At 39.3% G+C, this 25,865-nt stretch overlaps 1 protein-coding gene across 7 annotated transcripts in view; it reads right to left on the bottom strand.

Annotated features, from left to right (window-relative positions):
• TRPM3 (transient receptor potential cation channel subfamily M member 3) overlaps positions 1 to 25,865 on the bottom strand; it is a 738,103-nt gene that overhangs the window by 189,370 nt on the left and 522,868 nt on the right. For all 7 annotated transcript variants that reach the window (XM_081150433.1, XM_081150432.1, XM_081150430.1 and 4 more), the window contains exons 2-5: positions 20,925 to 21,004; positions 19,486 to 19,690; positions 5,764 to 5,977; positions 2,053 to 2,177 (exon numbers count right to left, since the gene is read on the bottom strand). In XM_081150433.1, the coding sequence (XP_081006559.1) occupies positions 2,053 to 2,177; positions 5,764 to 5,977; positions 19,486 to 19,690; positions 20,925 to 21,004 (624 nt within the window). The remainder of the gene's footprint in view (positions 1 to 2,052; positions 2,178 to 5,763; positions 5,978 to 19,485; positions 19,691 to 20,924; positions 21,005 to 25,865) is intronic.

Raw genomic sequence — 25,865 nt, 5'->3', positions numbered from 1 at the left:
TTTCTGCTCTCTGGGCTGGTATCGAGACCATTTTTTGTTGGAAAATCAGGCAATGTACCTATATCCTATTGGCACAGGCATGAATAAGATCCTATTGGTATACAAGTGGGAATTTGGGGAGAAAGAAGAGGGGAAAAAAGAGCATAGGAGGAGGTAAAATCAGAGAAAAATGCTGGAATTGGAAGAAAATAAAACTCAGCAAAAACAAGTAAATGTAAGATAAGTACTGTCTTTCTGCAATTATGTAAGACTTACAAGACCAACAAACAGAATGTTATAAAAAGGCCAGCATTCTCCACAAATGCTTAGGTAACTGAGATAATTATTTGGTTTCTCTCTCTTAAATAAATAAATAATCAGCTTCTACTTATTCCTAGGTCATCTGAATGAGAAAGTTCCAAAATGCCTCCCACACCAAAATTGAATAATAATAACTTAGGCTTACAATGGAGATCCTGAAGCTATGAATATTTAAAAATGACTTCTGAATCATCACAATGTTTTAAATAATTAATTCATTTGTTAATAAAATGTGATAATAAATGTTTTTGGCATTAGGGCACTGTAGCATATTCTAATTCTTTAAGAAATACATTTGTTCTAGGTCACAATAAGCATATACTGAAAAGCCAACTTAGAAACTAAGACGAATATTAACCCAAGTATACTCCATCCATGATTAGTCCCAGACACCCTGAAAAAATTAGTAACATACTTTTACAGTCAGTTCTGGCTGTATAACACTTTGGGAATTGGTGCTTGAGATATTTAATTTGTGTGTGATATCAAAGAGCCAATAAATTTTGTTACAAGCATATTCCAGTGATAAAACTGATATCTCATTCCTTACCCTACACATTCTGGATAAATTAGCATGTCTACGTGTAATTTGGTAACAGTGATATGGACACTTCTCATAACTTAAAATAAAAGCCCTAAAGGATTAAAAGAATATTTATTTACTGCTTGCATTTAATGGTATTTGATTTTTTATTCAAATTATTTTGTATTAAATTTGAAAAATTGCATATATTGTGTTGCTTTGAAATAAGATGGTTTCACTGCATTGCAATACAATAGAAAAAGCAGTTTTAGACCAGTTAATTCTCAGCCTCTTTAAGTTTTTTCTCTTTTGATTTTTTGACAGGCCTCATGGTACTTGTAGAAAGCTACTTAGCACATTTGTTAGACACTATGGAAGGCCTGGGTTGGGAAGGAAGGGCTATTGATCTGATGTAGCGAAGCAATGAGAAATACTTAATTGCTAAAATTATTGGGGGGGAAAGTAGTGAATAAAGTATGGCAACCTGTGTACCTAGCTTAACCACAATGTCTATCAATGGAATTTTGAGCAGTGTTATATGGGGGGAAGTGTGGTGGTTAGTAGTGTGGAGGCTGAGAATGACCTGTTTGTAGTTTTAAAAAAGTATAAGCCCAAGTTCTCTCCAACAAATGGTTGATTGGCATCAAAATGGAAAAAAGAGGTTGGCACCCTGCTGAATTTGGTCAAGGCTTCTGAATAGTTCCAGAATGGGAAGTAAAGAACCCTACTATGTTTACTTCTGGCCCAAGCGTTCACTGAATGAAAGACCAACCTAGGAAGCCACAGGCTCAATGGAAAAAATTTCCCCTTGCAGCGTTCCCAGCCTAGGCAAAGGGCACTCAAATAATAAAGAAGCTGGAGACCTGGGGTGAGAAGAGGACCCTTTATGTATCAGTCAATGAGTTCATGTTAATTCGTTTTAATGTAACCTTGCCAAGAGCACTTGCAAGATCTGATGGGTGAGGCAAGACCATAGCTTGATTCAGACTGAGAAAGCAGTTGATAATTCTTAGGACCTTTCTTAGTCATAAAAATTGACACTGGAGTTTTCATAGATAGATTTTGGAAAATGAATCGCCTCTTAATAATGATCCCTAATATAAGTTTCATTCTGGGAGGTAGGGACTATAAGAGCATGGTAATACGTATATTTTGAATTCTAATTTTATTTAACTCCTTGATATCACTTCTATGAGAAGTCACATACAGGGGAAACTCTTAGGACTTACATCTCTTCCAATCAGGTCCTCCTGGTTTTCCACAATTCCCCAGGGGGCAATACCTATGGTACATATCTTCCCTCGAGACTTAGATGCATGGTCCTTCAAGGCATCTCCAACATGACGAATAACACCTAAGAGGAAAAAGAGAAGTATTACGCTTGTCTTTTAAAGCAATTACTTTCCATTGTTCTAAAAGAAATTGTGGTAACTCTTTCTCCCAAGATTAAATGTACTGAATATAAAATTTTGACATATTTCTACACAAACTGCATGTGTTTATGTGAATATAAACTTGTGCCTCTAATGCCAGATACATTTGCCAGACTTGTATATGAACTCAGGGAATGTATTTCTTACCCTATCTTATATAAAAAGTGCATCTAACATCTATAGAAACATAAATACAATTCTTTAAACCTGGGAAATCTTTTTCTTGTATTATAAGTATAATGATATGTTTAGCATGACTTAGAACCAATTCCATGACTGCATCCTATGAAAAGCACCATATATAATGTTATATTAAATCTACACCACAGTTTGTGTAAGAGTTAAGGTCATTCAAATAGAGTAGTGACAGCTCAGGTTTTGTCAGCCTTGCCTTCATCTTTCTAGTTATGGACACATAATGTGCAGATCCTACTTGTAAAAAAATGTTGGCATATCTTGTGGACAGTTTATGTTAAAAATATATAAATACACCTTTTTATCTTTATCATTCTAATAGATTTCCTCTTCTGTCATGATGGCCTTCCCCATCACTGTGGCCTTTCTCACAATAGTTAAAAGTGAGAAATTCAGTTTATAAGGTGGTAAAGGGACCTATGGCTTATCTTTTTATAAACCACTTGAAGAAGGCACAATTTCTAGCCCTGCCGGGCGTGGCTCAGCGGGTTGAGCGTCGACCTAGGATCCAGGCGATCAGGGTTCGATTCCTGGTCAGGGCACATGCCTGGGTTGTGGGCTCGATCAATGACTCTCTCATCATTGATGTTTCTGTCTCTCTCTCTCCCTCTCCTTTCCTCTCTCTGAAATCAATAAAGATATATATATAAAAAAAAGAAGGTACAATTTCTAATCTTTTCACCTCCCTTTCAAATGATCATTTTTTTAATAGAAGATATGAAATATATGCTCTAAAAGAAGATGTTTTCACTTAAAAATTTAACCCATTGCTCAAGGGTGAAATTTCTAGTTCCATCTCCTTATTATGAAAGCTGAGCTGGATTTTATTTCTTCTAAGTTTGAACAGGATTGTGGTTTGCATATCTTTTTAATATTTTTTAATTGATTTTAGAGAGAGAAGAAGGGAGAGGGATAGAGAAGTACTGATGAGAGAAACATCAATTGGCTGCCTCCTGCATGCCCCCTATTGGAGATCGAGCCCACAACCTGGGCATGCACCCTGACAGGGAATTCAACCAGCGACCTCTAGGTGCATGGGATGACTCTCAACCAACTGAGCCACACCAGCTAGGGCTGGTTTGCATGTCTTGAATAGCTCAATATGTCACCTAACCTATTCTGTCATGAGTCACAATCACACATGAACATGTCTCCTCTAAAAAAAAAACTCCCTGAGGGAAAGATTAGAGGGTCAGTGTCTTACACAGCTTTGTATGTTTCAGGGGCTAGCGCAGCGTAGGGGCACAGAAACCATGCACTGAACTAAGCACACATAACACACCAGGCATTTGAATCATGGGACAGGACATACATGTGTAAACAACTCAATTCTGAAATATTCATAGGATGAAACAAAAAGATCCTCCTTTAGAAAAATCAAATAACAAAATAGTGTAAATGGCCACTAATCCACGTTGAGCTTTCTGGGAGTGTTGAGAATATAAATTTCACTTACTAGCTTATTTATGGATCTCCTAAGTGAGAGCACTGGTTTAAAAAAATACAAGAAATAAAGCTGTGAATATTAATGTTAAAATTTTTCCCCATTTATATGCAAAATTCCTTTCAGGGCCAATCCTGGACAAGATGTTTAACTTCATGATATGCCCCTCCATCTGCCACAATTCCACCATTTTCTCTTACCTAACCTGAGTGTGCCAGCAATAGAATCTCATATTGGGTATTACATTGAACATTAAGCCTGGAGTGAGGCAGAGAGGAACTCTTTGGTTTACAGTATTTATGCTGCAAATTCTTCTTTTGATATTAGATGCACTTCATAAGAGAAGAAAAACAATAAACAATGTTCCAAGTACTCAGAAACAGAAGACAAGTAAAAATTCCTTTTGAACCTTTAGAAGTTTTGAGTTGGCCTCTACATGAGGTGCAGGTTATGTCAGGGGAGCAAAAGGCTGACTTATCCCGGGCGAATGGTGCCCACTAAGCTGCGAGTGAATGTTAGAACCTAAAACCTAAACAGTCATTGAAAGAAAATTGCTCTGTAGATATTTGATTACTACAAAACCAACAGTGAAGAGCTGCTGAGCAGGTCATTCTAAGACTATGTCCGTTTACAGACTGAGTCAGGATTTCACATAACCATTAGGACGGGCAATCTGCAGAGTTCACTGCTGAAATGTGCCTATGGAGTTCCACACTGAATGGTCACAAATTCTAGGTATTGAGGAGAACTCTGAGTGCAGGTCTTGCTCAAACATCAACCAAACTACAGGCAAAAGAATAAACAACACTGAGATAATCTTTTATTTGAAACTCATTGGTCCAGGGTTATGTTAGAATGTTCCAAGTGTGTCCACATGTGCAGACTTTGAGCCTTGTAACAAGTTTGAATTAACTCACTGCAACATTACTTGTGTACTTTCAATTGGCACTTCAGACTCCGGCTGGGGAAATATGTCAAAACAATTTCCAGGCATCCATTCCACTCTCTGTTGCACATTAATTCTGCAGATAAGCACTTAAGCGTAAGTGGGTTTGTAAGAATTGGTTTGACAGCTTGCCTGTATCGCAATATAGAAATGTATTTGGCAAGTAGACAAAACTGTTTGGAATTTAGAGTGGAGTGTATCTTCTACTAATGTGGAGATTATTTAGTGAAATATTTGAAATAATAAACAAATCACACTCTGGGATTTGCTATCACAATTTATGTTTCACCTGGAAAGGGGATTTTATAAAAATTAAAGCTATTTGCATCAAACTTAAAATCACTTAAAGAACAGAGGCGGAGCTTGTAATTTAGAGCAAAAGTTATTCCTTAAAGAATTATTGGGTACAGCATAGGGAATATAGTCAATGATAATGTACTAACTCTGTATGGTGGTCGGTGGATACTAGACTTATTGGGGGGATAACTTGGTAAGTTATATAAATGTCTAATCACTATACTGATCACCTGAAACTAATACAATATTGAATGTAAACTGTATTTAAAAAATATAAAAAATTTTTAAAAAGAATTATTAGATGTTTATTTGGCTACTTGGGGTATTGAAAATATCCTATGAAATTTCATTAGTACATTTAAAAACTCTGTATAGTCATGCATTAAACATCCCAACCTGTTTCCTATGTGTAAGTAATTCTTCTTGGTTGAGAAATAACAGTTCAGGTATTATTTAGGTAAAGGAGGGAGAGAGAATCAGTGAGAGGAGAGATAACCAGTGAGTATGGACACATGGGTAGGAGAAGCTGGGGGAATGTAAATATATTTAACCTTAGGAGAAAATTTTCTTAGTCACAATGTTCTTGTGGCCCTATGCTGCCTTTCTCTGCTCCACTTCCAATTACCTGTGTTAACCCCTCCAGTGAATATCCACGCTCCGGTTGTCATGGCTGCTTTGATGAGACCCTTCCCAAAGACTTGCTTGAGTTTTGGCTGGAGTTCAAAGTTCTGCAGGCCCCCATGGACAGAGATGAGAAGCTTGGGAAGCTCCAACTGCCATTCCTTGGTCATCAGGTGTAAGAGGAGATCAGGTTTTGTATCGAAAGACACTCGCACATACTGGAAGAAGATTAGCATTTGATTAGACAGGGAAGAGATGGCTGGGGCTGGTTATCTTTAGTGATTGCAATGATATATGTACTCAGATTTTTAAAAAGGAGCAAATTATCTGCTTTGCCAAATGAACCTTCATTAGACAGAGGAAGTCACCATTTTTAAAGGTTTTCTTGAAATTGTGAATTACTACAAACTTTCAAATTATTTGATTTTCTTAAATGCAGCACAAGCACAATTTTTCACTGGGATATGTTCTTTGCTTGAAGGAAATCATGTTTATGTTTTACCAACATTAACATTTGTGCAACAGTTGAAATATTTCTAAAATTTCAATATAAGTAATCCCTTTATACTAGCTGGACTGAGATGTAACTGTTTCTGTGACTTTATTATTTTTAGAGGTTTTGAAGAGTTCTACATAATGTAATGAAAATTTTAAACTAAGGTAACAGTTGATTATATTTATTTAAACCTATAATAACTGCATATCAAATGTTTCCTTTTTCTTTCAAAGAAAAGTGACAAAAGGCATACCAATGACTCTTGCAGTATAGTTGAAAAAATTAAAGTGTATAGCAGATATAAGATATTACCAGATGCAACCAGAAATAAAGTTATGATAAGTATATATAAATGAAATGCCATAAATACATATAACAATAAACCTATGTATATGGTTATCTATGTCACCACATACATAGATACAGCTAATGCTCTTTTCCAAGTCCTAGAAAACTCAAGCCCTCCCCTTTCATGTACATAAATCATTCTAGTGTTTCGAAGACTTTCATTGACTTTTCCTGAGAATGCAAGCTCATGTTGATGCTATATAACTCTCAACTAAACCAGTCTGATATTTTTTTCTGGTTGTTTCTTGCATGTTTTATCTCCCCATGTTGCAAGATCTTTGAGGGGAGGGACCATGTTTGACCTATTATTTTTTCAGTACTCTCTGTGAAGTAGTTACAGTCTTAGAAATAAGACTTAGAAATACCTTAGCAGTCATGGGAACTAGAAATCACCTAGTTCAATTCTCCTGCTTTACAGATAAGGACACTGAAACTCAGGGAAGGTGAGTGACTGGGACCTCAGAGCTAGTTATCTAATTAAACACTCACTAATCCATTACTGCTACCCTGGAAACTCTAGGTTGAGCTGTGCTTCTCACACTAGCATGCATGACTCACCAGGAGGACCTTGAAAATGCAGGTCCTGATTCAACAGGTCTGGGATGGGGCTTGAGGTTTGGCATTTCTAACTAGCTCCCCAGGGACCACATGAGTAGCAAGGATTACAACTCTTTCCCAGACCACGGATTCTAAGTAGTGTGTCGTGTCTTTGTCATTGGGCCAAAGGGAAGAAAGACCACTCAATATTGAGGAAAATCAAAGAGAAAAACAGAGGAAACACTGGAAGAATTAACTCAGGTCATGATAAATAGGAAAGTATAGCCATTGACAAGCTACTCAGCGTATCTCTACCTACCTAATTTCTTGTGACCAGGACTAATTCTTTTACAAAGGAACATGTGGTTAACTACAGCCCACCCATGATAAATAACACAAATACTGGGTGTCCCTAGACCTTTGGTGTTAGCCACTGTTTGTGATTTACTATGCCTTTCCCTTCAAGAAAAAGAGGCAAGATAAGAAAAAAATGAAGTTCTTAAATAAATCAAGTTGTTACTTTTGTTATGTTATTGTTTAGCAACTCAATGAAATGGTTTTGGGTGATAAGAAAAAAAATTCTGAGATGTTTCTAAACTAAAGAGCAGGCTAGAGAGTGAGAGAAAGAGATCCAACTGTTAGTCTGTTGATGGCTGCTGATCAGCTAACAAAATATTTCTCACATTCCTGTTTTACCCCTTGGAATTTTGGATTAATTTCCAGGTGGCTATTTCTGCAGTTTATTTTAGCCAGGTACCATCTAAATCCAGGAACCTTCGCTCCTTTACAGGCGATCTTTCCAGACTGCTGCCCACAGCCAATCCACAGGAGTGGACATTTCTTTATGGGGACTCTGTTGTCCCAGAGCTGGTCCTGCTTCACCATCTCCCACATCTCTGTCTATTGCTCCTGTGAATTCTCTGACTATATCTTTCTTCCCCCATCCCCATACTTGATATATTAAACTGCTTGCAACTTCTGGGACATTGGACATGCTGTCTTTTCTACCTGGCCATGCTGCTGGTGATTGAGACTCCATGCCCCAAGACCAGTCTTTTGGCTAGCATTTTTGGCTCAATAAAACCTCACTTAAAAAAAGTTCAGTCTTGGAAGTTAAAGATTTTTAGTTTAACACGAGAATAAGAGAATGATTAAAACTATGGGATAAAATAATATTTTATGATATCTGAAGGTTTAAAATTTAAATTATATTCTTACACTTATAAAATAGGGTCATTCAGTCAGCTCTCCAGTGCTTGTAATTTAACAGCTAACTCTTGTGCCGAATCAGTAGCTTCAAAATCATAAATGACTATGCCCAGAGCAATTAATTAATTCCTGCTAAATGGTCAGTGTGATTTGAAATTAGGAGCTATTTTAGTTGTCAAGATAAGCAATTCTGACTGTCCACTTGTGAGCTCATTAATTGCTAAGGGATCTCCTTACGAACAAGAAATGCTCCTAATATGTATATTAAGTTTTGTCACCTGGGCATGACTCTGATGTGGTGACATGTGCTTACATTTTCTGGAGTCCCAATTATGTGCAGCATCACACTCTAGCATCGAATAGTAGCCCAGTAAGTCATTTGGCCAATTTGAGCACCTTTTCTTGTGACTAGGAATAATCCTGACCATCTCACAGGACACTGTAAAGATTAAACTGTGAGAAATTCCTGTTATGGCAGCAAAACTGATACATGCAAATTGGGTGATGGTTATAAGCAGTCGCCTTATAAATTACTTCTGCATATAAAAGAATTCAAATAACTTGCCTTTAGCTTTTTCGCTGGTATGCCCTTCATAGTAGGGCTTTGTATCTCAACTCTTCGAAGTTATCTGGAGTGACTGGCGCAGGTGTTTACAGGGAAGTGCTGGTCCAGAGGGAGAATGCTACGGCTGTTCCGGGCTTCCCACCCCATCCTTCAGCACATGCTCAAAAAGTTCCCCCGTTTTTAATTTCTAGAGATAAACTGAGCTCAAATAAGTTACCCATGTCCTTGGTTATCTCCCTTTTTCCTTTACATCATTAGGTTCCCTGACTGTCAGAAACCTTGGAATGAGCTAATGACACTTAGAATTGCATCTTAAGAATGCTCGGCGTGGGAGAGACAAGAAGATGGCGCGTAGGTGGCCCAGCACCCGCGCCTCCCGCAACCACATCCAAATTACAACCGAAACACAGCACCGCCCTCACTCAGAGCCTCCTGACATCCGGCTGAACAGAAGCCCCACAACCAGGGACCTGAGGAGCATCGAGAGCGGGAGGAGGGGAGGAGACGCGGGCGGATTGGGGCTGGATCCCGGAGACGGTGCCGCGGGGTAAACCCGGGAGGGACATCTTGTTTCCTGGAGGAGTGAAGGGTCCCATCCCCACAGCAGGCCCCCAGCCCAGGGCTCCAGGGCCGGGAAGAGAAATCCTCACAACCTCGGGCTGTGAAACCAGCGGGGACTGTCCCTGAGGGTCGAGGAGGCTGGGGAGCCCCAGCAGCTCCTCTTAAAGGGCCCGGCACGGACTCACTCGGAGGCTCCCTCAGAGCCCAGCGCCAGGCAGCAGCCTGAAAGGACCCGGGACACTCGGGGAGGAACTAACCTGCCTGAAGTCGGGGTGACAGGTGGAGGGTCAGCTTTCTCCCAGGCAGAGGAGCTGGCAGAGGCCATGGCTCCTTTGGTGAATCCTCCCCCACACAGCCGGCAGGCAGGCGCCATATTTGAATCGCCAGCACCTGACCCACACCTTTGGCCCCGCCCCGTGATTCCCGGAGGCCCCGCCCCTCCCCACCTGCAGCTCATCCAGGCCGTTTCCAGGGGCTTTTCTCTGCAAGTGGCCTCTCGAGCCCCATTCTTAGGACTTTCCTAAAATCTTTCATATAAGCAGCAGCTGGCCTCAGCGTGCCCCATACCTCTCAGTAAGTGGCCCCAGGCCTGGCACCAGCGGCAGCCTGCATTGGTTCATAGCTTGGCCTTCCCTGGACACCTCTAAGCCCAGCACAAGTAGCAGCCAACTACAGTTTGCTGGGTAACCCTGGGCAAGGCACAGGCAGAGGCTGACTTTGCACCTCCCAGGAGGCCCCAGAGACAGTGCACCTGGTGGTCAGACTCGACCACGCTGGATTACAACCCTACCACATCCACCAGTGACACACTCAAGGGGCGCACTTGGTGAACACCAAAGCTCCACTGAAGTAAATCCTGCTCCATAGGGGTGTCTCCAGCACAGCAGCCGTTTGGCTGTAGTTGCAGCTGGTCCTCACAGCTGATTGGTCTGGGGGTCAGTTCCTCCCAGTGACACCAACAGCAACCAAGGCTCAACTACAACAGGACAGTGCACACAGCCCACACAAGGAAGCACCTAGAAGGCCCAGCTCAGGTGACTGGGGAGGCTGAGCCACTGGACTCTATAGGACACATACTACACAAAGCCACTCTACAAATTCCAGGAGGCATAGCAGCTCTACCTAATACATAGAAACAAACACCTGAAAGCAGCCAAAATGTGGAGGCAAAGAAACATGTCACAAAGGAAAGAACAGAAGAAATCTCCAGAAAAGGAACTAAATGAATAGAGTCAAGCAAGCTACTAGATACAGAGTTCAGAATTATGGTTATAAGGATGCTCAAGGGTCTTAGTAAGACTATTAAGGAAACTAGTGAGATCATCAATGACATAATAAAGAAATGAAGGCTACACAAACTGAAATGAAGAATAATTTACAGGGAATCAACAATAGAGTAGAGGACACTGAGAATCAAATCAGCAATTTGGAGCATGAGGAAGCAAAAAACACCCAAACAGAAGAGCAAAATAAGAATACAGAAATATGAAGATAGTGTAAAGAGTCCCTGGGGCAACTTCAAGCAGCCCAACATTTGTATTGTTGGGGCTCCCAGAAGGAGAAGAAAGAGACCAAGAAATTGAAAACCTATTTGAAAAAATAATTACAGAAAACTCCTACCTGGAGAAAGAAATAGATTTACAAGTCCAGGAAGCACAGAGAGTCCCAAACAAGAGGAACCCAAAGAGGCCCCACAGCAAGACACATCATAATTAAAATGCCAAAGGTTAAAGACAAAGAGAGAATCTTAAAAGCAACAAGAGAAAAGCAGGTGGTTACCTATAAGGGAGCACCCATATGACTGTTAGCTGATTCCTCAACAGAAACTTTTCAGGCCAGAAGGGAGTGGCAAGAAATATTCAAAGTGATGAAAAGCAAGAACCTACAACCAAGATTGTTCTACCCAGCAAAACTGTCATTTAGAACTGAAGGTCAGATGAAGAACTTCACACATAAGAAAAAGCTGAAGAAGTTCATCACCACCACACCAGTACTACATGAAATGCTGAAGGGTCTTCTTTAAGAAGAAGCTAATGAACAAAAGAATCTGATGAACTAAATAGATCCAGAGACACTGAAGCATGCAACAGACGGTCATATCTCAGAGGAAAGAGGGAAGAGGGGTGGAGGGTGGGAAAGAGATTAACCAAAGAAGTTATATGCATATATGTATAACCCAAGGACACAGACAATAATGGGGTGAAGGCCTGGGGAGGGGGTGGGAGCAAGTTGGAGGGGGTCAATGGGGGAAAAAAATGGGACACCTGTAATACTTTCAACAATAAAGATAAACTAAAAAAAAAAAAAAAGGGGGATGATTTGCGTAAAACAGAGGTTCTCTCGTTGAAACTGTGCTATTTGATGTATTCTTAAGTGCTTTGGAGGACAATGCATATAACATACCTTTCACAAGAATACATATTTTGAGTTCCAAACCACAAACTTATACATGAAAAATTTAAAGTTGAGACTATAATAGGTAACTAGAGATTTTCTTTTGTTCAAATGGAAGAGAGCGTTGGTAACTAAAGCTCTTGAGTTTTTGTTCTGTCTGGTGCTAAAGGTCTTTTTGTTCAGCAGGTGACTTAACTGCAGTTTTTCTAAGGCCATTCTTACTGCTTCATCATTAGAAATGTTACCATTCACTCATGAAAGCAGAATTCAACTTTACTATGGCCTCTCTGCACGAAGCTCGGAGATCACAGAGGTGTCACAAAACAGATGGTAGCCTTTTCCCTTTATGACACGCAGGTGGGCAGGGGCTAGAGAGTGGGGAAGCAGCCAGGACTATTTAGAACAGGCTGGGGCTGTTTAATTTAAAAAATAATCACAATCTTCCTTTGGCATTCTGAATCTGAGCTTCTGAGGAGCAATTTGGCTCTGACAATTAATCAGTCACCTCTTTAGCCCAAAGTTTCTACCCACATCACTTTACCCAGCTTTTTAAATGAAAATGTAAAAAACAAAAACAAAATAAACAACCCCTGCAGAACAATAAATCTGGCTACACTCTTGGAAATGGTAAATGACAAATTCTCCTCCTAACACTGCAAAAGCACCTTTAGTTCTTGGAAATAAGCAATTGCTATTTGTTAGTAGTGCTTGTTCTGAGTAATGCAACTACTAATGCTAAAATCTACTTAACAGTATTTTTAATGCCTTATGATCCTGGAGTGGGAAATTTGTCCCATTTTCCTTTCTTTTAAGAGATGTGACAAGCAATATTTCATTTTCTAATTCTTTGTAGCCACATTTTAGAAGAGTGCTTTTCATTAAAGCTGGGGCCAAGGAGAATATGTTATGCCAGTCTACTAAGACAATTTTGCTGATAGCAGCTTTTCAAGTCTATGGAGCTTTTTGCTTTGCAGCAAGAGTTGAATACTTGTGGTGGTTTAACGTATGTCAAAGCTCCCTAGAAAGGAAATATTGGGAATGTAAATGTGAGGTGTCACTGTTATTGGATTCCTAGTTTGATGACTCAGAACATTTTGGAAATGAAATGCCATTATAATTTATTCCATATTGTTTTTGTAATTCCTCAGTGTTAGATATGGGGTACTTCCAGATCATGGGTGCTAAAAAGCCAAAGGTAAAGGTTTAGAAATAATTATAAAACTTCAGTGAGAATATGAACAGGTCACAGGGGGTACTCTATGCTTTTTCTGGCAGAATTATTTAGTGTAAACTCTTGTAGAAGCAAGGAGATGGGAATTTTCTAGAGGGTAGATGGGTTCCTTGAGGAAGGTTGGTTCTTCCTGCTCTATAGGTCTATGATTGGGATCAGAAGTTTTAGTGACAAATTCTAGTTTTATTCTCAGATTGAGAAAGGCAGTGTCCATTCAATGGCCTGGAAACTACATGATGAAAATTGGAAATCAATGGAGCCATTACAAAACCCCTGCAATACCTTACCATGCTTACGGAAAGCTGCTTAGTTAGCCATAGCCTAGTGGTTTGCTATTTTGTTTTGTGAAGTGAGATTCATTTAATTTCATATTTGGTATGTGTCAGTCAAGGATTATTTCCAGATCAAAATTTGCATAATGCGACATATAACAAGTTTTTAAAAGTCAAATTCAATCCCAAAGCATTTTAAGAGTATAAGGTTGTAGATGCCATGCTGCTGGTAGCCTCACCCCCCCCCCCCCCCAACCTAGTGTCTCTCCCTAGGTCTTCCCTCCTCCCTCCCCTCCTTTACACACAATGCTCAGGCAATGAGGCTTTCATCCTGGCAGACTCAACAGTTAGAGCTTCAGGTATGAAAATGAGGTATAAGAATAGTTAGCTCAATTATATAAAACCTCTAATAAGAAGCTCAACCTGATCTGCTAAGCAGAGTAAATGACAAGGGAAAACCTGAGAATTATGTGGGTGACCTGAGAGGTTTAAGTACAAGTCCTTAATTAGGTTATACTTACCTTGTCCACAAGTCAGCTCAGCGCTAATTAAAAGAGATGATTAGTAAGCAAATAAGATTCTGTCTCATCAAGTGCAGCACTGCTTCCTTCTCTAAATAACCTACAGTCTCAGGTTAAAGAAGAGTCTTTGAGAAAGGACTCAATGTCTGTCTGATGTTGCTCTATCTTGCTGTTGTTCTAAGGCAGTTTTAAAAAGTTACCTGGAACCCATCCTTGAAAAACAATACTGAAACTGGAGCTTTAATATCTTAGTATCTTCATTTCTTTGGTCCCTCTGTTCTGACTTTCATGATGCATCTGAATAAACTGTCAGGTATCCCTAGAAGCCCAGGAGTGCCTTTTTTGGGACATACAATTTGGCAAGATGTGGCTTGGTGCTGAGAAGAGAAGGGAGTGAGAATCCTTCATTCACTGTCAGCTTTGAATGTCCTTCTCATGTCACTGTTTCTTCTCTGTATGTGTGAAAGAAACTGGCTTCATTTCTGTTTTACTAGAGCTTGTCAAGTCTGGGAATTGAGGACTGAAAACCACAAAGTACTAGGAAGGGCTCAGAAAATGATTCCATTAGCAACCTAGGTTGCAGCTTCACGAAGAATTCGTCCTGCTCACAGCTTCTGCGCTTAATGCAGCTCATCAAATAAGTGATTTTATACCTCTACCACAAAGTTTTCAGATTCCTTATAAAAAGCTACAAAAATAATGGTAACTAGCTTCCTTTCAAAACATGACTATAGTTATACCAGGCACACAGGACAGAGAAGAAACAGAACTGATGGGGAGTCCTGAGGAGCCTGTATTCAAGAACTATCTCTGTCATTAAATAACTGGGTGACTTGGAAGACAATTCAACTTAACTGGGCTCCAGTTGCCTCATCTATAAAACACGTAGAGAGATTTTGGATTATTTCGTATTTTTTAAGCCTGGCTGAACAGTAGAATAACCTGGCTAACTTTTAAAAAACCCTTGGATGCCAGTTTTTATCTCAGACCAATGAAGGAGACTCTTCCATGGGCATTTGTAGGAGCCCCAGTGGTCCTCCTGAGCCTCCAGGTTGAGAACCACTGCATCTGATCCCACCAGTGTCTTTGGTGCCCAGAATTCTGTGACATCATGATGTACTGCTTATATGATAACACAGGTACATAATGTTCCTGAGCAGCTATAGTTTTAATAATGTTAATAATAATGAAAATAATTTCAACAATGATTCTCTTTTCTCCAACTGTATCTTATACCAAACTCCAGTAGATTCTGCCTCACACTGTGTCCAGACCACACTGGCATTTTGGAGACCCAAGCACTTCATCTTGGGCTGTCTGAAAGTGAGAAGTTAATGTTATACCTTATTTTAAAAAATTAATGAAGGTCAAAGTTAATCTGCCCTCTGGAGTTTTTGACCACTTTGCTAAAATCATTTCAACTTTCAAATATTCTTGTCAGGAGCAGGGGACCAAAGACATATTAAGTTAGTTGACCTGTTTCACTAAAATCTTGGCAAATAATTAACCATGGCTTTCCATCTGAAGGCTGGCACTATTTAACAGAGAGTAGTTACTGATTTTCCCTGTGTCCAAATTGCATCCTTTTTTGTTGGAGTGGACACGAGATAAGGTTGGTGCAGAACGACCATCCTGCCTGATAAAACAAGACACATGACCTTTGGACAGCTCAACCCGTTTGTCTAGACAGGAGAATCAGAATACTTCAGGGCAAATATTCCAAGTGGACAAAGTGCTCATTGTGTCTGGTCAATAGGAGGACTCCCACTTGTTAAACATTTGATTGTAATAAAAAGAAAAACTGGTCCTCGTTTGGCTGATTAGATTCAGAAAGAAAGGTTTCCCCTTATAGTGACTGTTCTGAGGCCACCTAGAGCAGGTGAGACCTAAACTCAGTGCAGTCACATTGCTCAGAAAGGCAATGCTTATGGTTTAATGCTCTGCACTTGTCTTGAAATTTTTAAAAATTTTAGCCTTGAGTTAAAAATTTTAGGTTCCACAAGTCATGTAGTTAGTTGACCTTGCCTAACCTGCTTACCAACAAACAGCTCTGGGTTTCATAGAGCTATGTGAGGCCTGGGAGGGCTGTTAAAGTCCTGTGTCCATATGTGTCTGCTCCTCTGGAACAGAGTAAATGTTCTACCCAGCTCTTCAAGTTTTTTCTCTACTGTTAAATATCATAATATACATATGCCATATATTAGCTGTGTGACATAAGGCAAATTACTTAACTTCTCTGGGCCTTAGTATGTTATTCTATCATATAGGAATAATAATATTACTGTCATAAACATGGAATGAGCTAGCATACACAAGTACTTGGCACAGTGCTGGGCACATAGATGTTCAATAAATTTTATTATGATTCCCATTATTATTTGCTATGGACCCTGGAAGCAGGTACAAAAGTATTTTGAAGGATACACCTTTTAACAAATTCATTTGGGTTTCTGGTCTCCAGGGTTCTTAGGGTTTCTTAAATTCACTAGACAGTTTTAGGAGGGGACAAAATCTCCGGTAGAGGAAAATTGTGGAATGAGAAGGAATCTTGGCTTTGTCCATCATAAAAGGTACAATTGCCACACAAACAGAGGTGTCTAATTTTTGAGGTCTATAGTGAATAAAGTACAGAGGACACCTGAAAACAGTATTTCACTTTTTGTTTTGCTAGAGTGAGCGGATGCAGGAGACTGACTCAATATGGAAGTCAAAGTGTGTAATGGGGTGATTACAAGCCACATATCTCTAGTCAGTGATAAGCTGGTGCCCACAGTGATGGCTCCTGCCAGTGACTGTCACTAATGCCAACTTATGCAGACTGATACTCCTGTGGAAATATTTTAAGATATCTTTGGACTCCCCTAAGTAAAGGAGGCTGCTTCACTGTGCTATCACTATGTGCTTCATAAATATATTGAGCACTAGCTGTATATTGGGTGATTTTATTTTCTCTCTAAGTCTCATAAACATCTCATAAGGCAATCATGTCTGCTTTAGAGATAAGAAATCTTGAGGCTCATCTACATTAACTGGTTTAAACGACTTTCTGGCTAGTCAGTAAGAGAGTGAGTTCTATCTGATACAATTCATTCTGACTTTAAGATTACACATCTTATTTTAATTGATTCAAAGCCTCTCTATAACTGTAGTAAGTGAACTCTTACTAGAAGTAATAACATAGCAAACGTTTAGCTTTAACACCAGGCACTGTTCTAAGCATGTAATGTATATTGACTCAAGCAGTCCTTGCTATGGCCCTATATAGTAGGAATTAGCATCCCCATTTTGCAGATGAGGAAACTAATGCACTGGGAAGTTAAGTAAACTGGACAAAGTCACACAGCTGGAAAGAGACAGGCCAGGCTGTAACCTCAGCAATGTGGCTTCAGATTCTGTGCTCAACCATTAGTGAAGGACTCAGAACTCCTGGAATTATTCTAAAGGTTAACTGAAAGAGTATACGTTGACTTTCAAAAAACAGTATATCAAAATACGCATTCAAATGTGTGTCCTTCAATGTATTAATTATTATATATATATTAATATATATTTAAATTTCAGAGCTTAAAGAAAATAATAATAATGATGATAGCAAAGTTAATTAAATTTAATTTAACATTTGTTATGTGCCTGGCACTGTGACAAAGAATTTACATATATCATCTCATTTGATATTTATGATGGTAGTATTATTATTCCTGGATAATAAAATAAATTGTGGTGGTCCAGAGAATTTAACTTTTCCCATGTTGCAGCATACAAATACTGGTTCTGGGAAAAACTGAAGACTGCATCCAGAATCCATAGGCTTCACTATCAAACTAGTCCCATTCTTTTAGAATTCTCAGTGGTGGAAAACTTTAGTTTCTGACAATAGACTTAATTTTTAAAAAGCAGCAGAAGTCCTTTGTGACTAAGCCCTAAGTTTTTTGGACTGCAGGTACTTGAGATTAATTTTTGGTTAAAAGCATTATTTGATGAAAATAGAGGTGGTTTTTCTCCTGTGACCTATAAATTGTCCAAAATCAGTCTCCAAAACATGTCCTGGTCAGTGGCAACATCATGGTAACTGGAATCTCCCTAAGTGCTCACTTTGGAGGGACGCTTTTACTTATGAGCAAATTCCTGCTCGATATTTGACAGACACTGTATGTCAACAATGGAAATAATGACCGGAAGCTCACCATGTGCCTCCGAGCTTGTGGCATGATGCTTGCAGGCTCCATACAAACACCCTCTGAAGTCACTGGGTGGACCCCTCTACAATGATTGTTGCCTACTAAGCCACTTCTTCTTTTGCAGTAGTTTTCTTACAGGGAGAATGTGCATGGCTTTTAATCAGAGCCTGGTTCCAGAGGACCCACACTGTATATGGTTCAGTCCATGCTGTAAATGGGACTGTGCTGAGTAGGGGACGCTTAATGTCTCGTGTGGGGAAATACATCCCTTAAGCGGATATGGAAGTTACTGTGTCCATTCCCCCCGGTTCTGTACAGGCCAAGATGAACCCTTCCTTTGTTTTCCCAGGCCTTGCTGGAAGTTGCACACAGTATCCTCTTTTTCCCAAAATATTGTTCAAATTTGGCTTTAATCTAATATATAGCTCAGAATTAACTTTTTTAGGGAAAAATTGTGAGAATAGCTTAGTCAGCTATTCTTGATGAAGAAAATACTGCTGGGGGGCAGATGTGCGAAAGGGTAGGGGAGAGAAAAAAGACTAGAGATGTGGCTTTGTTGCATATTTCCAGACTGTAGCTGGTGTGAAGGGACTTCTCTTGCATTTTGCAGTATGTTCTCTAAGCAAAATTTTCTCTCCAAACTTGGAAACCTCTGTAGCATGCCTGCCTGAGAACAGCCACTTCCAACTGCTCCACCCTCAATGAACTCTCTTTTAACAGTTAGAAGCTAGCTTGTTGGAATATAACATTTCTAGAATTTCCAAAAACACATGGTATACTTTTCTCCTGGCAAAACCTGACAGCCAAGTAGGGAGAGGCCCATGATGAAAGCTGAAATTTAGAAGTGACAATTCTGAGAAGTAAAATGTGTTTATTTCCTAGGGCCTCCTTTCCAAAGAAAAATGCTTTTCATATGGAGCGCTTCCATTGAGAGCATTATTGAACACAGCTGTGTGGAGGAAAAACACTCAATCTAATAGAACAGAGAAGAAAACAGTCTGGCGCGATCATTTCTACTGTGAATTGAGAGAAATGCTAGATACCAACAGAACAAAAGACAAACCTAAAGGTAAGATACTTTTACAAAGGAGTTAGAAAAACATGTCTTAACAGATGAGATCCAGATAGTACTATAATAAATTGTGGGTAGAAAGCTACTTGTTATTATTAATAAAAACAAGTCATGTGTCTGATCTCATACTAATTCTCTTAAAATCCTTGGAACAAGGTCTGTTTGCCTCATTTTATAGAGAAAGAGCATAGATACAGGGGAGCAAGGTAATTAGAGCAGGCTGCCCAGCCAGGAAATGGCAGAGTTGGGATCAGGTCCAAAGACTGAATCTCCAGCTCTCTACCGTTGCTTTGTAGGACTTGAGAGAGAATTCGGCAAGTGACTGAATGCTTTTCTGATTACCATGGCTTTGTTGGAATGGCCACCTCCTTGGAACTCAATGGTCCCAAAAGCATCCGTGGGGCTGAGTTGAGTGTGCTTGCTGATGGACCACTTCTCAGACTGGAGGTCATTTCGAGAGAGGCGACTCTCATTTTTCTCATTCTGAAGAACGGAGATACTGGGAGTGAGGCCCACATGCTGGCCTATCAGGCGCCCGCAGCAACACCTACAACATACAAGGTTAAAGTGAACACATTGTATTAACCGCGACTGCAACACACGCTGAGGCTGGAAAAGCTACAGGCCGTGGCGAGCCACTCTGTCACTTTTCAGGGGGAACCCCTACTGCGGTTGTGTCAGGCAAACGGGGAGCTTGGGATTTACCCGACACATATGCCTTTTCTTTCCTGCCCCCTCCTCGTTTCCTCTAGTATATAGGCTGTGACATGTCTCCTGTCCTCCACCCACCCTTCACACCTGCCGTACTGTTCAGGACTGGAATCTGCCAACAAAAGCTCTGTAGATTTTTCTACCGACCCGTCCCGTCTATCAAATCTTTCAGGAAGGACACAGCTTCAAGGGAAGGATTTTAACATGCACATTTAAATGTGCATATGTGAGTCACAGCCTAACTTTTCTTTTCCAAATTAACATTCACTGTCAAATATCCAACTCAGAGGGAAAAAATCTGCAGCTTAAGTGTTCTTGAAGAAACAATGAAAGAACTATTCATAAGATATCTGAAAACAAAATTCACTCCTTACACCATGAAGATGTCCTTCAGACTTTATTCCCACCGCTGTTATGATTATTAGTAATAAGACTGATACATAGTTACTATTTATTAAATGCTAACAATGTGCTATTCATTTTATGAGTATAATACCGTAGCTCTGAAGGTTAGGTGATTTGTCCAAGGTTACACAGTTTATATGACTCTATAGTCTATATTTTAAACTGCTTTATTACATTGCCTTTTCAAAAAGGCATTTCCAGACATTGATATGTTACTTTATTCCAAATACTTCCCACCTTATATATTCTGTTGATCTTCAAGAAGGTAAGCAGGGCATTAAAAATGTGCATTGATAGGAATCTGAAGGTCTGCAGTCTAATTAGTAATCTGCTAAAAGCCATTTATTTAAAAATTTTCTTTTCAATACAGCAAAGCATGTTGGTACAAACAAAGCATTATGATGAAATGCTTAAAAAGAAAAAGCAGTTACCATGCTAAAAATAGTTATAACCCATTCTTAGATACAGCGATTAATTCCTTCCCTAGTGGTGTATTTGTTATTCTGTATAGACTCGTAGAGAATTCACTGCAGAGATGGCAGCAACAATCAAAATTGATCCTTAATTTCACATCGGTCTAGTAGGAGGTAGTGATTACTATTGTAGTTTTGTTCCCACAGTTGCTACTTCATGTTCTTGATACATTATAAAGATAGCAAGATTACCTATGGGGGTCTTTGGTGCTGGGTATGATGTGAACACATTCTCTTTTATAAAATGCTCTTTCTATCCAGGATTTCTGAGCCTAAAAAAAAACAAGAAGAGTAAAGGTGAACATAATCTTTAAGTGTGTTTGACTAGGCAGCAAAATTTCAGGATCACATAATAGACTAATATTTTATAAACTAAATTGAAATTGTAGTTACACAAACACTGCATACAACAAAATCAATCATTCCCAGAACATGATAATTAGGTTGTTCAACGTTATAATATTGAGAGTTAAAGGAAATGATCATAATAAAAAAAAAAGTTAGTGATAGAACCATATAAAAATTCATGATTTTTGAAGGACAGAAAAACAATGCTCTTTACAGAGAAAATGGCAAATATAGAGCAATATGTTTATAACCCTATAGATAACAAGTGTTCAGTTTTGGGAAGATATATAGTTGACCCTTAAACAACACAGGTTTGAACTGTGTGGGTCCACTTACATGTGGATTTTTAAAAATAAATACTGTATAAATATTTTCTCTTCCTTACAATTTTCTTAACACTTTTTTTTCTTTAGTTTACTTTATTGTAAGAATACAGTATATAATACATATAATAAACAACAAATGTGTTAATTGACTATGTTATTATTAAGGCTTTCAGTCAACAGTAGGCTATCAGTAGGTAAGCTTTTGGGGAGTCAAAAGTTATACTTAGATATTTGACTGTGCAGGAAGTTAGCTCCTCTCACCCTTGCTTTGTTCAATGGTCAACCATATATCTAAACAAGTATAAAGTTTTCATAGCTGACACTTAGATTTTCCTTGTAGAAGGAAAGAAAAATGGTGAGGGAATTGTACAACTCAAGAGCCCTAATCCATCACCATGTTTTTTCTAAAATCTAAATGACCAGTACTTAAATACAGAGGGGAACAAAGGAAATGGAAACATAAGGAAGATAAATGTCTTCATCACAGCCCAAAATTTCACAGGTAATGCCTTTGGAGAGAAGTAAGAACACATTTTTTTGCATCCCACGTGCCTTTAAGCACAGAAAATACAGCTTCTTAGGTGGGAATTGTTGGGACTGTCCACTCAGAAGTCTGGCCACTAAGATTAGACTCCTGGAAAGATAAAGGCAGTTCCGGAAAACACTACCATCTTTGTTCCGAAGCAGAGTGTCCATCCTGCTCCTTTTACCCCTTTCTTTACCAGCATTTGAAATAGTAGAGGAGTCTCTTATGGAATCCAGTAAGCTATTCAAAAGATTTCTTCTCTAAGTATTTAAGATGAAAGTTGCTATAGCAACTTAAAATGTTATTTCTATCTGGTGTCATCTTCTACCTAACCCAGTGCCAGGACGAAATTCATACTCTTAAAATATACAGGGCCAAAGCACAGCCAAGCTGTTTACTTGCCTGTCTCAGTGACCGGTGTTCACTATGACAAGCCCCCACTTGTTGGCCATGATTGATATTGACTCTGCCAAGGACCCAAATGTTCGTATAAGTGTTGCTAAGGTCTGGTTTGCCCTCCACCCCTTAATCGTGCATCTCCCTCCTCTTTCAAAACAGAGTTTCCACGAGCATGTGGACTGAAGGCAGTGGTTGTCGAATACTCATGGTAACACACACTTAAAAGTAGCCACATGGGGGATGCTTGAGGGGTGTGAAGGAACTGCATCCTGTTTCAGTCATGGTCACAATTGGGTCAAGTAATTCTGAGTGTTTATGCATTGTCCACAGGGAGAGGAGCACCCACCTTGCCTCAGAGACCCACCTTGGGCCCAGGTGGCCCTCTGCACCCTCACACCATAAAGGTAACATTGGCAGTTCTGTTTGTCAGCTGGGCAGGAAAATAGGCCCAGTGTCTATTCTCAAAGATTTTTCTTTTCAAATATGTCGGAAAAGCTAGTGGTTACATCTTTGCAACAGAAATGGACTTAGCAGTGTAGATGATAACCAGTCTTTATCTCTCTAAAAAGCCTGTAAGTTAAACTATTCATAGGCTGTGATTTTTCCTAGACACTGAATACTTTCATTGATAACATCTCTTGGCAGAAAGATGGTAAAAATATTCCTCACTGGACATTTGAGAACCAACTTTCTCTACACCTTAGGGAGCAGAAAAGAGTGCGCTTTTCTTTTTTCTTTGTGGTTTACTTTGGCTAGGATTCAGAAGGATCTTTTGGGAGAGCACCTGGGAATTTTAGGGGGTACTGATCAATCCTCTCTGAGAGAAAGCAGGAATGGCAAGATCATGGGCAGAGCATGAGGTTCAGTTAGAAAAAAATGGTGTGAGTGGGAATCAGCTATGTGGACCAAGTCACATAATTTCGTTGTTTCTCAGTTTTCTTCATTTATAAAATGGGCACAACAATAATGCCTGACACACTGAATTGTTATCATTATTATTTGGGAACTATGTTTTCACTTCAAGAAGTCAGACCAGTCTTGGGTTGGTTCTGGTACTAAAAATTTAGATGAAGTTTCTGATGAGAGTACTATGAAATTGCAGATTGACTTACCTAGATTGATCTAGGGATATGTTCTCAGAAGGCTTGGCTGGTCACTAACAAGGTATGTGGAAAATTTATTTAATTTCCCTGAGCCTTTTCTATAACATGAAGATAATCATGGCTATTTTGGAGAGTTGTATTAATCAAAGAAGATGATTGAGGGAAAGCACCTGGCACTTAGTAGGGATTCAGTAGATAATACCAATGCCTAACCTTTATTAAGGGCTCTGTGCCTGGAATTGTGTCATATATTTATTATCTCCTTGGAGCCTCATAAGAACACTGTGAGGGAAGTATTACTATTATGTCCATTTTACTGATGAAGAAACTGAGTCAGATGCAGCAAATGAATTTTAAAGCCAGAGTTTGACCCTGAGCAGTCTGACTCCAGAATTCACACTCTTACCCACTCTGCTAAACTGCCTCCCAAATTGGATATTATTGATATTAAGTACTCTTGATTTTGGCAGTGCCACCTGGGCATGCCCGGAAGTGCCCTGGTATTTGAACAGAGTTGGGCTTCTAGAGGCATGTCTTAGAGCCAGTTCATACTTGTATCTTTCCTCCTCTCATTTCCCCTTTCCAGTCCCCACCAGTGGAGTAACGAACACTGTGCTACTTGTTCTTCCTCTCTCTTAGAGGTAAAGGATTTGGGTGGGACATGAGGAAGCCATCAGATTAAGATAAAGAAGTAAACAAAGGGGTGGGGATGGGGATCTTTTTAACTACAACAAAGAAATGTAATCACAAGACTCCCAAGTTGAGAATCTGGGAGACTATGACATAGATTCAATTTTTCAAGGGCACCTTCGTCATTTCTCTCTCTCATGGATCCCAGTTTCAACTTGGAAAGCCCTGGAAGCTTTACTCAGGTGCTGTGTAGTAAGAATTACTACATGTGGATTGCCAACTTGCTTGTTAGCCTTTAATTATAAAGTAATTTGACTTGTGTGCAGTTTAGCAACTTAATTACCTACTAGAAGGTGACAAGGTACCTCACTGTTAGCAAAGGGATAGAGGATTAGTTTCTATTTCTTATTATCAGCAGATTAACAATTTCCTTTGCAAAGGCACAGAATATTGGGAGGAGGGGAAAAAAAGAAACATAATGTAAAAAAGAATCTTTCCATCATTCATAATTGAATTGGATTCTCTCGTTTTTGAGAAGGAAAGTATAATACATAACAGAAAGAATGCAAGCAGAACACATGAATTAGAAATTTTACAAAATATCATGCACAATTTACTCTGCTCTGTTATGGGCTTTGCCTTACTGCGCTTTCATTCTGGTCTTCAGTGTGGGCAGATAGTAGGTTTTTAAAATTATTTTCTGGGAGAAGGCATATTTGAAGTATAATCATGGTTCAACTTGTTCTCAAAACTAATTCCCTCTTCATTTGTTCCAAGTCTTTGAATACTCTGTGTCAGGCTTTCTACTTGGCTCCAGCATTCACCTAAGTTAGCTCAGAATGGCTCTCCTGTTGTTAGAAAGCATGAAATCCTTTTGACATGCCGTGTTCCTAGCCGACCCTATAGAATGCAAAACTTCAATGGACAAAAGTGTCCTAAAATCTCTTTAAATATACTTCGGAAGTCTCCTGTACTCTTACCTTAGAAAATCACCTATGTACATTCCTTTCTAAAAGTAGAAAGGCCACATCACCACGGCTGAGTTTGTGAAAGGCTGTTTTCTTTCTCGCCTCTCTGCATTATCGGTCATGTGTGATGTGTAAAAGGAAAGTGTTTTCCAAAGGCTAATGATTAAAGGACATCTCATTCAAAACAAAAACGAGGACATGCACATTCTGAACAAAGTGTACTGATTACCCTCAAAGAATAGATAATTATAAATTTTGAAAGTCTAATGTACAGTCAATAAAGCATCAAGATGATAGAAACAAAAAACACACCTGTAAATATTGTCTTCAAAAGACAAAAAATTAAGTTGTTACATTTAAGCAGGTTTCAACTCTTTTGCACAAAGGCTCTGCTACAAGCATTAGTCCCCCAAACTACTTTTGACCCTTTTGACTCTCCACTCCGCACCAGCTGCAGAATCAGGGACTTCTCTCCAGGCAGGGGTTGTTTACAAGGGCACACATAGTATATATTAAATCAGAAATTCTTGGAAAGTGCTATTGCATCCCACCCTGTAGCAGGGCAACTTTAACAGAAAGACAACAGCCCAGACCAGTAATTGTAAGATGAAAAAATAGTCCATTAACTTTATAGGAATAAATCACGAGCAAAATTTCACATTGTTCCTCATTTTGAGACTCTCATGTTTTAAATGTACACTTTGTCCTACTCAGAACAAAATACCAAACGCCCAAAGGTACTGAATCCTGTGTTCACTTTGCCTTTTGCTTTCCCTTAACCTCTCCCTGCTTTCCTCTGGTCTTCCTTTAGGTCCCCAGGTCCTATCTTGGGA

Source organism: Miniopterus schreibersii (genome assembly GCF_964146895.1).
Source record: "Miniopterus schreibersii genome assembly, chromosome: 11".
In the NCBI taxonomy this organism is placed as follows: Eukaryota; Metazoa; Chordata; class Mammalia; order Chiroptera; family Miniopteridae; genus Miniopterus; species Miniopterus schreibersii.
Note: the sequence above shows the minus strand (reverse complement) of the source record. Positions and strands in the feature narration are given on the sequence as shown.